Below are 13,797 nucleotides of genomic sequence, written 5' to 3' on the forward strand. Positions count from 1 at the left end.
CTTTCCTGTGCCGAGGAGAGCAGCACAGGCTCGTCAGTGAACTAGGAGCCTTGGAGTCAGAGAACTGGCTTCCAGTCCTGGCTCTAGTACCTGTGCTCGGGGACACTGGGCATGTGTTGTCACCTGCCTGTGCCTTATCTCCTTAACTGCAAAATGGACATAACCTCCAGGCTGATGAGGACTAGGAGAGCAGAGGTCAGTGACGGGCCACCTTCATAGGGCTCAATGCCTTTCTGTACCTCCACTGCTTTCTCCTGGCTGGCCCACTGTGTGTGGCCGGCCGACAGACATCTGTCTCTGTCTCTGTCTCTCTCTCTCTCTCTTTCTCTCTTTTTTTTTTTTGTTGATACAGAGCCTCACTCTGTTGCTCAGTTTGGAGTGCAGTGGTGTGATCTCAGCTCACTGCAACCTCCGCCTCCTGCGTTCCAGCAATTCTCCTGCCTCAGCCTCCTGAATAGCTGCGATTACAGGTGTGTGCCACTGTGCCCAGCTAATTTTTGTATTTTTTTAGTAGAGGGGTGTTTCATTATATTGGCCAGACTGGCCTCGAACTCCTGATGTCATGATCTGCCTGCCTCGGCCTTCCAAAGTGCTGGAATTATAGGCATGAGCCACCACACATGGTCTGTCTCTCTCTTTTTAAATTTTTAGTAGGGACAGGATCTCACTGTGTTGCCCAGGCTGGTCTCAAACTCCTGGCCTCCAAGCGATCCTCCCACTTCACTCTCCCAAAGTGCTGGGCTGGCAGGGCTGGCATCTCTTGCCCTCAGGAAACAGGCCCAGGCCGCATTCCCGCCCCGCTCCCTCACGTCCTGCTGCTGGCTGATTCGGCGGCACCTCTCTAGAGCTTTCTCTTATGTTCTTCCTCTTTTCCCTTCTCTCCAGATGTTGGTCCAGTTAACTCAGCAAAAGTGTTTCTTTCTTCCTCTTTCCTCAGTCCTTTGTTTCTTTTTTACATTTGTGGACCAAGGTTAAAAAAAAAAAAAGGACGAAAAGGAACCCATCCTGTGGGGAACACGGGCGTCAGGGGAGAGGAGAGCTGCCCAGTTTTCAGAAGTGGGATAACAAGCCCCTGCTGCCTGCCGCCAATGCCAGTGAATACACCTGCTCGGGAACCCTCTTTGGAATCTCCCTGAGATCTTCCTGCCCCTTCCTGGGGCTCCTCATTAAATTGCATTTTCCTCCAATGAGAACGTACCATGACGTGCATTGACGCAGTGATGTGTCTTTAGCCACTGCCTTGCTGCAGTGCTGTTTTCCACGACTTTTCATGTGAATTACACTTTAATTCCATTCCAGCTGAAATTGGCTGTGGTGGGTCAGGTAGAAAAGCCCACTGCCTTGGGTGACACTTAGATGCTTGGGAAGTGGCTCTTGTCCTGGGCTGAGTTGTGTCCCTGCCTCAGAATGTGACTTCGCATGTTGAAGTCCTACCTGCAGTGCCTCAGAATGTGACTGCGTTTGGACACAGGGTGTTTCAGGGGTGACTGAGATGAAATGAGGTCACTGGGTGGGGCCTAACTCAATGTTACTCTGCTCTTAAAAGAAGAAAAGATTAGGGCTGGGCACGGTGGCTCATACCTGTAATTCCAACACTTTAGGACAGGTGTCTCCAAACTACGGCCCGCGGGCCACATGCGGCCCGCTGAGGCCATTTATCCGCCCCCCTGCCGCACTTCAGGAAGGGACACTTCTTTCATTGGTGGTCAGTGAGAGGAGCACAGTATGTGGCGGCCCTCCAACGGTTTGAGGGACAGTGAACTGGCCCCCTGTGTAAAAAGTCTGGGGACACCTGCTTTAGGAGGCCGAGATGGGTGGATCACGGGAGGTCAGGAGTTTGAGATGAGCCTGGCCAACATGGTGAAACCCCATCTCTACTAAAAATACAAAAATTAGATGGGTGTGGTAGACGAACTTGTAATCCCAGCTACCTGGGAGGCTGAGGTGGGAGAATTGCTTGAACCCGGGAGGTGGGGGCTGTAGCGAGCAGAGATTGCGCCATTGCACTCCAGCCTGGGTGACTGAACAAGGTCCCATTTAAAAAAAAAAAAAAAAGAAAGAAAAAGAAAAAGATTAGAGTCCAGGCACAGAGGGAGGACCTTATGAGGCAGGGAGGAAATGACGAGCCAAGAAGAGGCATCGGAAGGAACCGACCTGCCAACAGCTGGACCTCAGGCTTCCAGCCTCCACGCTTCAAGAAACACATGTCTGTGAAGGCCCCAGTCTGTTACAGCAGCAGCTTGAGCAGACCCCAGCTGCACTGCTTTATGCTCAGCCAAGCCCTAGGAGGAGGGGAGAATCCCCAAACTTGATCGTTTCCTATCATTATGATCACCGATTATTCGCTTTGACTCACCTGGACCTTCTGTGCAGAAGGGCTGGGAACACGGAGACAGGAGCATTTCCCCAGTGTGTCTGTTCATGCTCACATGCAGCCGCTGCTCCCAGCCCTTATGTGAAAGTGAATTACATGACCAGGGTTAGCAGGCAGCGTTTGTGATGTTGGCCAAGGGCAGTCTTCACTGTGGGTCCCTGCAGGGCCCATGGTCAGCCCTCTGCAGGTGACGACGCTGAGGTCCAGAAGGAGCTGAGGAGCTTGCCTTGCCTTTCTTTTTTCTTTTCTTTTTTCTTTTTTTTTTTTGAGATGGGGTCTCATTCTGTTACTCAGGCTGGCGTGCAGTGGTGTGATCATGGCTTTCTGCAGCCTCAATCTCCCCGGCTCAAGCGATCCTGTCCCCAGCCTCCTGAGTAGCTGGGACTATAGGCACAGGCCACCACACCCAGCTAACTTTTTAAGTTTTTTTTGTAGAGATGGGGTCTCACTATGTTGACTAAGCTGGTCTCAAACTCCTGAGCTCAAGTGATCCTCCAGCCTCAGTCTCAGCATCCCAAAGTGCTGGGATGATAGGAGTGAGCCACGGCGCCAGGCCCGCCTCACCGTTTGTAATTGACACAGCCAGGATCTGATCTGAACTCAGGCAGTTTGGTGCCATCACTTCTATGCTACAACTGTCTTAAAAATTATTATTTTTTTGCATGATATACTTTCATACCTATGACCATCTGAAACTTTTTTTTTTCTTTTAGATAGTGTCTTGCTCTGTCACCCAGGCTGGAGTGCGGTGGCACAATCTCAGCTCACTGCAGCCTCCCACCTCCAGGCTTCAGCGATTCTTCCACCTTAGCCTCCTGAGTAGCTGAGACCACAGGTGTGTGCCACCATGCCTGACTAAGTTTTTGTATTTTTTGTAGAGATGGGGTTTTGTCATGTTACCTAGGCTGGTCTCGAACTCCTGAGTTCAAGCAATCTTCCCTCCTCAGCCTCCCAAAGTACTAAGATTACAGGTGGGAGCCACCACACACAGCCTGACCATCTGAAATGTTTTAAAGGTGGCACTGCTTCTTGTAAGAAGAGACTGGCTGGGCACACTGGCTCAGGCCTGTAATCCCAGCCCTTTGGGAGGCTGAGGTAGGTAGATCACTTGAGGTCGGCAGTTCAAGACCAGCCTGACCAACATGGAGAAACCTCATCTCTTTAAAAAAAAAAAAAAGAAGACGAAGAAGAGACCTGGTGGCAGGGGCAGGGCTGGGATGTAGCTGCTTCGCGGTGGGCTGCACTGGGGATGGAAAGCAGCTGCCACCTGTCAGGGACATGCACCTCCCATCACCCTGTCTGCCTCCTGCCCTGACCCCAGAAAACAGGGAGCAAATTTCCCCAGCCTCCCTGCCCTGACCCCAGAAAACAGGGAGCAAATTTCCCCAGCCTCCACCGGCGTGTCTGTGAGAAAGGGATTTGCGTGGGGGCATGAGCACTGTCTCCAGGCCCAAGGATTGTGGTTGGGGTGGGGAAGAAAGGGATGCTTTGGAGGGCTGCCCTCTCTCTGCTGTTCCTCTGCCCACTCCCCAATTTTTGTAACCCAAATAAAGATGGGCACCTCATGGCCCACCTCAGCACAGTCCCAGGAAGAAAAAAACAAAGTTAGATCCAAGTTCACCTCCTAAAATAGCCTTGAAAAGCAATTTAGGTCTTTCTTAAATCTGTTCTAGGAGAAACCAAAGGGCAATTATGTTCACGATCTAGAGAAAAATGTCTCAAAACCTCTTTCCTCTCCCGTTCTCAAGGCTCCCAGCCTACATGTGCTCTCTCCTTGCATCGCATCCTCATCCCTGTACCCCCAAAATTTGGGTCCTCTGGCAGGTGGCCTGCTCTTTGGACCTCAAACACCGGCCTTGGAATAGGGTATATGACCAACGCCAAGCCATCTTTTCCATGCACATAAAATTATCAGAAAGACGAAGAGGTTGCTCAAAGTCACACAGCTAAAAAGGGGTCCAGTCAAGACTCAGAACCTGCTGGGAGCCATGGCTCACACCTGTAATCCCAGCACTTTGGGAGGCTGAGGTGGGCAGATCACTTGAGGTCAGGAGTTTGAGACTAGTCTGGGCAACATGGCGAAACCCTGTCTCTACTAAAAATGTAAAAATTAGCCAGGCATGGTGCGGGCACCTGTAATCCCAGCTATTTGGGAGGCTGAGGCATGAGAATTGCTTTAACCAGGGAGGCAGAGGTTGCAGTGAGCCGAGATCATGCCACTGCCCCCGCCTCCGGGCAACAGAGTAAGACCCTGTGTCCAAAAAAAAAAAAAAGACTCAGAACTTGCTAAGTCTAATCTAACGCCAGGAGTGACAGCCCAGTAATTGGAATGTGACACCCCAATCCAGACTGTAGCCTGTCGTTACCATTTCTGCTGGTTGAATTATGTGCTCTTCCCCAACTTTGATATGGCCTGGGGAATGTGTTCACATACATGCCAAAATTGAGATCAGCTTGCTCTCCTGTTTCCTAATTTGCCTTTTCCAATTAACTCTACACTATGAAAAAAATTTCCCATGTACTTAAGAACCTTTTTTTTTCCCAGCCAGGCATGGTGGGTGGCTCACACCTGTAATCCCAGCACTTTGGGAGGCCAAGGCGGGTGGATCACTTGAGGTCAGGAGTTTGAGACCAGCCTTGCCAACATGGGGAAACCCTGTCTCTACTAAAAATACAAAAAATTAGCCAGGCATCATGGTGCATACCTGTAATCCCAGCTACTGAGGGATTCTACTGAGGCAGGAGAATCGTTTGAACCTGGGAGGTAGAGGTGGCAATGAGTGAGCCAAGATCACGCCACTGCACTCCAGCCTAGATGACAGAGCGAGACTCTCTTTCTGGAAAAAAACAAACAAACAAACAAAAAAAAAAAAACAAAAAAAACCAGAGAACCTATTTTCCCTGTGGTCTGGATTTAATCTGATTAGACAGTTTTTCCCTGTGGTCTGGGTTTGATCTGATTGGACAGTTTTTCCCAGTCATCTGGGTTTTAATCTGATTGACAGTCCTCCAGTGTTGGGCACTGAGGGTATTTCCACCTTTTCCTCTTATAAATAACTCCCGGTGAAGATCTTTCCCTCCAAGTCCTTTGCACATCTTTAATTATGTCCTTGGGATACATTCTTAGAAGGGAAATCACTGGGAATGAGCATTTTAAGACTTTTGGTACATATTTCTAACATGGCCTCCAGGAAGATGGTACATGTATGTACGTATGTATGTATGAGATGGAGTCTCACTGTGTCTCCCAGGCTGGAGTGCAGTGGTGCGATCTTGGCTCACTGCAACCTCCACCTCCTGAGTTTAAGTGATTCTCCTGCCTCAGCCTCCAGAGTGGCTGGGATTACAGGTGCATGCCACCATGCCCGGCTAATTTTTTTTTGGATTTTTAGTAGAGACAGGGCAGTGGGGGGTAGGGGGTTCCACCATGTTGGTCAGGTTGGTCTGGAACTCCTGACCTCAAATGATCCTCCCACCTTAGCCTCCCAAAATCCTGGGATTACAGGCGTGAGCCACTGCGCCCAGCCTGTTTTCATTTCTGAGGAACAAGAGGCAGATTTCATCTCCAGAGGCCTCAGGGCTTTCTCTCCAGCAGGAGTGACCTGTTCCCAGGCTCAGGCTCATTCTACATTCTGGTGCTGCCTCCACGCCTCAGTTCCCAGGCTGTCTGTGCCCTCCTTAGTGGCGGATCCAACAGGGATGTCCCTTATTTGAAGATTTTTCCAATCCAGAGCTGCTTCTTGGTTTACAAAAAACCCTGTCCCCAGAGTAATTTTATTTCTGGGAGCTCATTAAGACAAGCAGCTTTGGGAGCAGGGACATACTTGGTCAATCCATTTCCCATGCTAAATTTCATATTTTTCCCTTTCATTTTAGACATTTTTTGACTTCTGATTGATTTTTTCCTGATGGATTTCTGTGACATTCTATGACATGGATTTTTATGACAAACTCTGGATAATGGAGTATTTCTCCAGCTCAGGACACAATAAAGCCAGTCAGTCTTATTTTTAAAATTAAAATTGCCTTTGGTGGCCAGGCATGGTGGCTCACACCTGTAATCCCAGCACTATGGGAGGCCAAGGCAGGCATATTACCTGAGCTCAAGAGTTTGAGACCAGCCTGGTCAACATGGAAAAACCTTGTCTCTACTAAAAATACAAAAATTAGCTGGGTGTGGTGGCACATGCCTGTAACCCCAGCTACTCAGGAGGCTGAGGCAGGAGAATTGCTTGAACCCAGCAGGCGGAGGTTTCAGTGAGTTGAGATCACGCCACTGCACTCCAGCCCCGGTGACGGAGTGAGACTCTATCTGAAAAAGAAAAACAAAACAAACAAACAAACAAAAATACCGAAGCAACCAACCAAAAAACCCAAAACCCAAAACCAAACACACACACACAGACACACACACACACACATACAGAGACACACACAGACACAGAAACACATGCAGACACACAGAGACACACACAGACACACATACACACAGAGACACACACACAGACACATAGACAAACACAGACAGACACAGACAGACACACACACACAGGCACACACACACACACATACACACACACCTGCCATTGGTTTCCCGGTCAGTTTAGTAGAGACCCAGGCCCTCCCTGTGTCAATACTGCCTCCTGTCCCGGGCCTGTCAGAGAAGGCTGGGGAAGGGACAGTATTTCTGTGCCAGGCCCACCTCTCCTTTACCACCTTATGTGCTGGCGCTTCGTTCTTGGTTCCCAGCCTTGTGACATGCAAATACTTGACCAGGAATCTGCCTGGACAGGGCACTCTGGTTAGGGCAGAGCTTTGTCCATCCCAGCCATGACTGGCCTTGCCCGTGGACCTCACCCACTGCCCATCGTGCCCTGACCGGGAAGAAGGAAACCCGAAAGCGCTCTTGCTCCTCCTAAACCTTCACAGACGCACGTTCTGAAGCCCCGTCTAAGTATTTACAGGTTGTGGATCACCCCGATCACTTCTATTAGCTTGGACAATTTTAAAGACACTGTAGTACTGTCTAAAGCATTTTAATGGTCATCATGACACCTACTGAGCTGTGATTTCAGGGGACTGAGGATGCTGTGCTCCCTGAAGGCTCTGCCCAGAGGCCTCCGCATCTCCCAGCTTCCAGAGCGATGCCTCCGCCCTCCTGTGTCTTTTTTTTTTTTTTTTTTTTTTTTTTCTTAAGACGGGGTTTCACCATGTTGGTCAGGCTGGTCTTGAACTCCCAACCTCAGGTGATCCGCCCGCCTTGGCCTCCAAAGTTCTTGGATTACAGGCGTGAGCCACCACGCCCGTCCCGCCCTCCCGTGTCTTCGCCGTATCAGTCTATCTCTGCCGCCTTCCGTGTCCTAGCGTCATCTCTTCTCTAAGGACACTGGGCATATTGAATGCAGGGCCCACCTTAATTCAGTACAGTCTCATTTGAATTTAGCTAATTACACCTGCAAAGTCCCTATTTCCAAATAAGGAACTATTGAAAAACCCTTAGACCTGCTTCCCCAGGATGTCTCTGACAGCTGGCTTTCATGCAAGGACACCCTGATGGCTTTGGGGAGCCTTAGATGGCATGGCAGCCGAAGGCAGGTCCCTAATCTTCCCTCCCGGCTCCTCACACTCCCAGAGTTTGCCCCTGTAACCACCCTGCACCTGGAACCCAGCCTCCCAGTCTCAGCATCGACTTCTTGGAAAAGGCAGACTAACCCCTTTTACGTCGTTGTCATAACACCCGCTTGAGGAAGATGACGTTATTGTCCCTGTTTTGTGGATGAGGAGACAGAGGCGCAGAGCTGGGAGTGTGTGGAGATGCGATAGCAAAGATGACCTGGTCTCAGCTCAGTCTTTTCTGCCACATTTTGTCCCATTTCTTTTCTTTTTTGAGAAGGAGTCTCACTCTCTCGCCCAGGCTGGAGTGCAGTGGCGCCATCTCGGCTCACTACAACCTCCACCTCTCAGGTTCAAGTGATTCTCCTGCCTCAGCCTCCCGAGTAGCTGGGATTACAGATGAGTGCCACCGTGCCCGGCTAATTTTTTGTATTTTTAATAGAGACAGCGTTTCACCATGTTGGTCAGGCTGGTCTCGAACTCCTGACCTCAAGTGATCTGCCTGCCTGCCTTGGCTTCCCAAAGTGCTGGGATTACAGGCGTGATCCACTATACCCGGCCTGTCACATTCGTTTCTGATGACAGTAGACACACACTCTTTTCCGAGTTGTGGATTAGGCATACCGTCCTTCTTCCAGAACAGTCGAGGCTCTGAAGTTTATGTAAAGTTTGGTGAGATCTATTGGATCAGACCTTTTAGGTTAGAGTGCTCTGGGAACACCTTCTTCTGTATAAAACCATCCTCTGAATTTCAGTGTCTAGTTTCTCGTGGTCTGTCTCCCTATAATGGGGCAGTGGCCACAAGGGTCTGATGGTGCTGTGATGTGAAAAGCAGCGTCTCCTGGTGTCCTGGGAAAGGTTACGTTCCTTAAGTAAAATAAATCTTACTAATCTGAGGCAAGAGGCACAGCAGCTGTGAGCAGCCACGCAGAAAGATGTGTGGCAGGAGATTGCTGTCCCCAAAGCAGAACACGCCTCTGCAGCCAGCAGCAAGCAGCAAGCCCGGAACCGATGAAAAACCCATGCTGTGGCCACTGAATAATGCAATACAACACTGGAGGGATATTTCTACTTGAGGGTTACCATTTTTACACACACACACACACACACACACACACACACACACACACGGCTGGCAAAGCACATGGGAAAGTGAGGGACTTATCCTTGAAGATGCTCCAGTGCTAAAACGGATTCTGGGAGGATTCCGTGTGCGCAGCTCAGCCCTGGGTGAAGCAGTGAGGCTCTGCAGCCCCCGCCCCTGGGGACCTGGGGACCACTGGGCTGCTGGAGCCAGGGCCTGGGGCTCTGCCACCGGTGGTGTGACCCTGGGGTAGCCACTAGGGTCCTCAGGGCTCCCTGGCTTCCTTGGGGAGAAATGGGGATGAGTCGAGACAATTGTCGCATTTCCTTTCAGCTCCCCTGGCCAGTTTGTCACGCAAGAGGTTACGACTGAGGCCTTAGGAAAGGAGGCAGGTGGAGGAGGAGCTGGCTGAGGGCTCAGGGGTCCCGGATCCCGGGGAGGGGTGAGCTTTCTGGAAGTGGAGATGGCAGAGTGAGTGCTATGGACTAGACAGTGTCTTAAAAAGCATGGTCAACTAAGGTGACAGATGCTTATGGGTAAGAGGGCAGCCCCAGCCCGGCCCCCTTGACGTTTCTGGAATGGACCGGTGGGCCTGCCCCCGTCGGGGCTGCTTCGGTGGGAATTGTCAGTGAATCCCTCGTTTTCCCATCCCCTGCCGGAGACTCCATCTGAAGCTCCCAGGCCTGCCTACCCGACCCACCCAGCCACAGCCCGGACTGCAGGGCTGCTCGAGGGCACGTCTGCTGGTAACCCCTGGCCCAGGCTGGCGCAGCTGCAGGCGGCCTGAGACATGCCATCAGTACTGCAGGGCGAAATCGTGAGAGCTCCTCCGTCTCCTCGCCCTCACTGGGGCCTCTCAGGAAAGGCCAGCTTGTGAACACAGGGGCGAGGCCTGGCCCCCAGTGTGGCCTGGGGCGAACAGAGGAGAGAGGGGGAGGCAGCTTCCCGGGCGCCCTCTTGGCCTTCGTCTGTCCTGTGTACTGGACAGATTCCCAAGGTGACTCGGGCATGTGACTTGAACTCTCTTTTCTGCTTCTGTGAAATGGGGACAATGACGGACCCTTCCCCAAGGGGCTGCTCTGAGAGCTTTATGAACACAAGTTCACAGTGCAGGGCCTGGCTCACGCAAACGCTACTGCTCTTCTTGTCAGACTTATTATTTCCTTGTGGGCCAAAGCCACCCCACCAGGGTACCCCCGGCTTCTCCACTCACAGGTGGTCACATCCTAGAAGCGGAGGACGCTGGGGCCTGGTGTAGCCGACTGATCAGACCCTCACCGAGGGCCCAAGGCTGAACTTGGGTCATGGACAGTGGAGTCCCGGCGGTTCCCACCAAGACAGAGGCCAGGATTAGTTCCGGAGGCCACCGCCCTGCTGTCAGCAAACCCTGGGCTCCTCTCGTCATCCAGGGTAAGGCGCAGCCACGCCTGCTCTTCCTGGGGAAATGGGCCCACACCACGGCCACGGCTCCTCCAGAGAAGCCGAGAAGCCACGCAGGGCTCCTGGTCTCCCAGGCTGGGGATCCACGTGGGACTGGCCGGCTGGGGAGGCGGGGGCTGCCCGTGATGGCTGCACTTGTGGGCGTGGGCTGGGGACTGCAACACCTGGGAGGAGGCTCAGGGGCCCTGGGGGGGGTGCTGCGGTGATGGGCTGCCTGGGTTCTGGGGGGCCCATCCCAGGCTGGGTGGGGGGTGGCCCCATGTGGCTGTGGTGTGCTAAAGCTGAGCCTACAAGGCCACGGCACTGGCTGCCGTGTTTGGGGCTGCGATGTGGGGCAGAGGGAGAGGCCAAGTTGCAGGTGACGGGGCAGTGGACACTCAGTCACTGGAGAAGGGACAGGTCCTGGGGGGTGCAGGGGCCCGAAGTCAGAGGACACCAAGGAGGGACTGTGGAGGGAATCCTTTGGGGAGCCCGAGCCTTCCGGAAGCCCAGCTTACAGGTGTGGGCATGGGCAGAAGCTTGGATGGGAAGCAGGGACGTGAGGGGCAGAGGGTCCCGCCTGGTGACACCTCCGGGACAGACAGGAAGAACTTGCACCCGAGGCCCCAGCCATCTGTTCGGGGGGAGGTCGGCCCTTCCTGGTCTGTGATCTCAGTGCACACCCCCCTGGTCTGGACTATGTGGCCGGCGGGGGGCAGCGGGGACCCTGGAGTCCCCAGGAGCACCTCCGTACACTCAGCACTGACCCCAATGTCACCTCTGAGCAAAGGCCCCTGATGCCTCCTGTCAGAGGAGAGTCCGCAGGGCCTGGCTTTCCACCCTTCTCCCAGTGACAGGTTCCCAGAGGTGATGAGACTTCCCGGGTTCCAGAATATCCTTTTAATCACACCCCGCTCATCCACAAATGCGGCTGTGGGGTAAGCAATCTGGGCCGGGACCTTCCCAAGAGGTAAGTCGGGGTCATGTCCCTGCCCCCTTCCTGGAGGTCCTTGGTGGTGGCCTCCAGCCAGGGCGACTTCCAAGTTAATGCCGGAGCCTCGAGTACTCTGGACTCCTGCGAGCTCTCAGCTGGAGGGAGGGGCCCTGCTGTGTCCCAAGGCCCCAGAAGCTTCCCCGCCCAGGCCTGCCTGGCCTCATACTGCAGCCTGGGTGCACCCACGGGCAGCCTGGGTGCCGCCTACACGATGCCCTCTGTGCGCTTGCTCTGCCAGACCACCAGCGCCGTCACCAGCAGGGTCACCACAATGGGGACGACGACGAAAGGGTAGAGGATGCTGCTGGGCGGGTCCCGCACGGCCCTGCCTGAGACGGGGCAGCTCCTGAAGTAGTGCCCGTGCACTGCCAGGAAGAACCTGTCCACCTCTGCGTTGGGCCAGAAGCAGCCCAGCTTCTCCGTCACCTGCCAGGTGCAGTCAGCCAGATCCCTGTAGCTCCTGCGGGTGGAAGAGGAGGTGGTGAGACCCTGGGCAGCCAGGGGAACCAAGGTGGGACTCCAGCTGGGGCCCCGCACTGTGGCCCCTCATGCAGCCACGTGGTCCTGAAGCTTAGCTCGAAGCTCTGGCGCCGAGGCAGTGGCCCTGGATCCAGGAGGGCAGGATCCCGACGGCTCCAAGGGGATGCCCAGATAACCCACATGGCAGCCCATGGCACAGGAAGCCCTGGTGCGGCCGTGGGGCCTCTCGCAGCTCTGCCTGCACCGTGAGGACGAGCCAGGCCGGGTGGCTGATGAGGCCTGAGCCTCCTCCACCCCCAGGGTGAGGTCCCAGGCTGGTGTCGCACCCTGGGGACGTGGGGAGGGCAGAAGCCAGCTGCCTTGCTGCCCTGGGTGAAGATGGAAATCCAGGGTGGGCTCCGTGTGTGACCATGGGTGAGGTGTGACTGCCATTCTCCATGTGTGACCGTGTGTGCAGCTGTGACTGTTATTCTGTATGCCTGTGTTGTTGTGTGTGAGACTTGGGTGGGTGTAACTGTGTTATCCTGTGTGTGACTGTGTATGTGTGACTGTTATTCTGTGTGATTGTGCGTGACTATTATTCTGTTACTGTGTGTGACTCTGTGTGTGTGGCTTCCAGGTTAATGGCTGTTATTCTCTGTGTGTGACTGTGTGACTGTCATTTTCTGTGTGAGACTTGTTATTCCCTGTATGTGACTGTATGTGACATATTCTATGTGTGACTACATGTGCGGTTTAACTTTTATTCTGTGTGTGACTGTGTTCTCTGTGTGACTGTGTATGTGACTGTTACTCTATATGTGACTGTGTGTGTGTAACTTTTTTTTTTTTTGAGATGGAGTCTCACTCTGTTGCTTCATCACCCAGGCTGGAGTGCAGTAGCATGATCTCAGCTCACTACAACCTCTGCCTACTTGGTTCAGGCGATTCTCCTGCCTCAGCCTCCTGAGTAGCTGGGACTACAGGCATGTGTCACCATGCCTGGCTAATTTTCGTATTTTTAGTAGTGACGGGGTTTCACCATGTTCGCCAGGATGGTCCTGAACCCCTGACCTCAGGTGATACGCCGACGTCGGCCTCCCAAAGGGCTGGGATTACAGGCATGAACCACCATGCCTGGCTGTATAACTGTTATTCTCTGTGTGTGACTGTTATTCTGTGTAGCTGTGTGTAACTGTGTTATTCTCTGTGACTTGTGTGACTTGTGACTGTTATTCTGTGTGACTCTGACCGTGTGTGTGATGTGTCACTGTGTGTGTTATTCTGTCTGTGACTGTGTATGACTGTGTTATTCTGTGACTGTGTGTAACTGTTATTCTGTGTGTGATGGTGTGTTATTCCCTGTGTGTGACTGTGTGTAACTGCATTATTCCATGACTGTTATTCTGTGTGTGACTGTGTTATTCTGTGTGACTGTAATTCTGTAACTGTTATTCTGTGACTGTGACACTGTGTTTTTCTGTGTGTTGCTGTGTTATCTGTGTGTGATTATGTGTGTGACTGTGCTATTCTGTGTGTGAGTGTAACTGTTATTCTGTGTGTATCCCTGTGTAACTGTTACTCTTTGTGTATGTGTGACTGTATATGACTGTTATTCTGCATGTGTCCCTGTAAGTGGGTGTAACTGTGTTATTCACTGTGTGTATCCCTGTGTGTGGGTGTAATTGTGTATTCTCTGTTGTGTGTGATTGTGTCATTCTGTGTCCCTGTATGTGGGTGTAACTGTGTTATTCACTGTGTGTCCCTGTGTGTGGGTGTAACTGTTATTCTCTGTGTGTGTGACCCTGTGTGTGCAGGTGTGACTGCTATTCAATGGTGTGACTGTGTGTGTGG

At 52.6% G+C, this 13,797-nt stretch overlaps 1 protein-coding gene across 1 annotated transcript in view; it reads right to left on the reverse strand.

Moving 5' to 3' along the window:
* Positions 1-11,375: 11,375 nt before the first annotated feature.
* RAMP1 (receptor activity modifying protein 1) overlaps positions 11,376-13,797 on the reverse strand; it is a 54,202-nt gene continuing 51,780 nt past the window's right edge. The window contains exon 3 of the mRNA XM_039470173.2: positions 11,376-11,944. Within this exon, the coding sequence (XP_039326107.2) occupies positions 11,689-11,944 (256 nt within the window). The 3' untranslated portion in view covers positions 11,376-11,688. The remainder of the gene's footprint in view (positions 11,945-13,797) is intronic.

Source organism: Saimiri boliviensis, chromosome 5, assembly GCF_048565385.1.
Source record: "Saimiri boliviensis isolate mSaiBol1 chromosome 5, mSaiBol1.pri, whole genome shotgun sequence".
NCBI lineage: Eukaryota > Metazoa > Chordata > Mammalia > Primates > Cebidae > Saimiri > Saimiri boliviensis.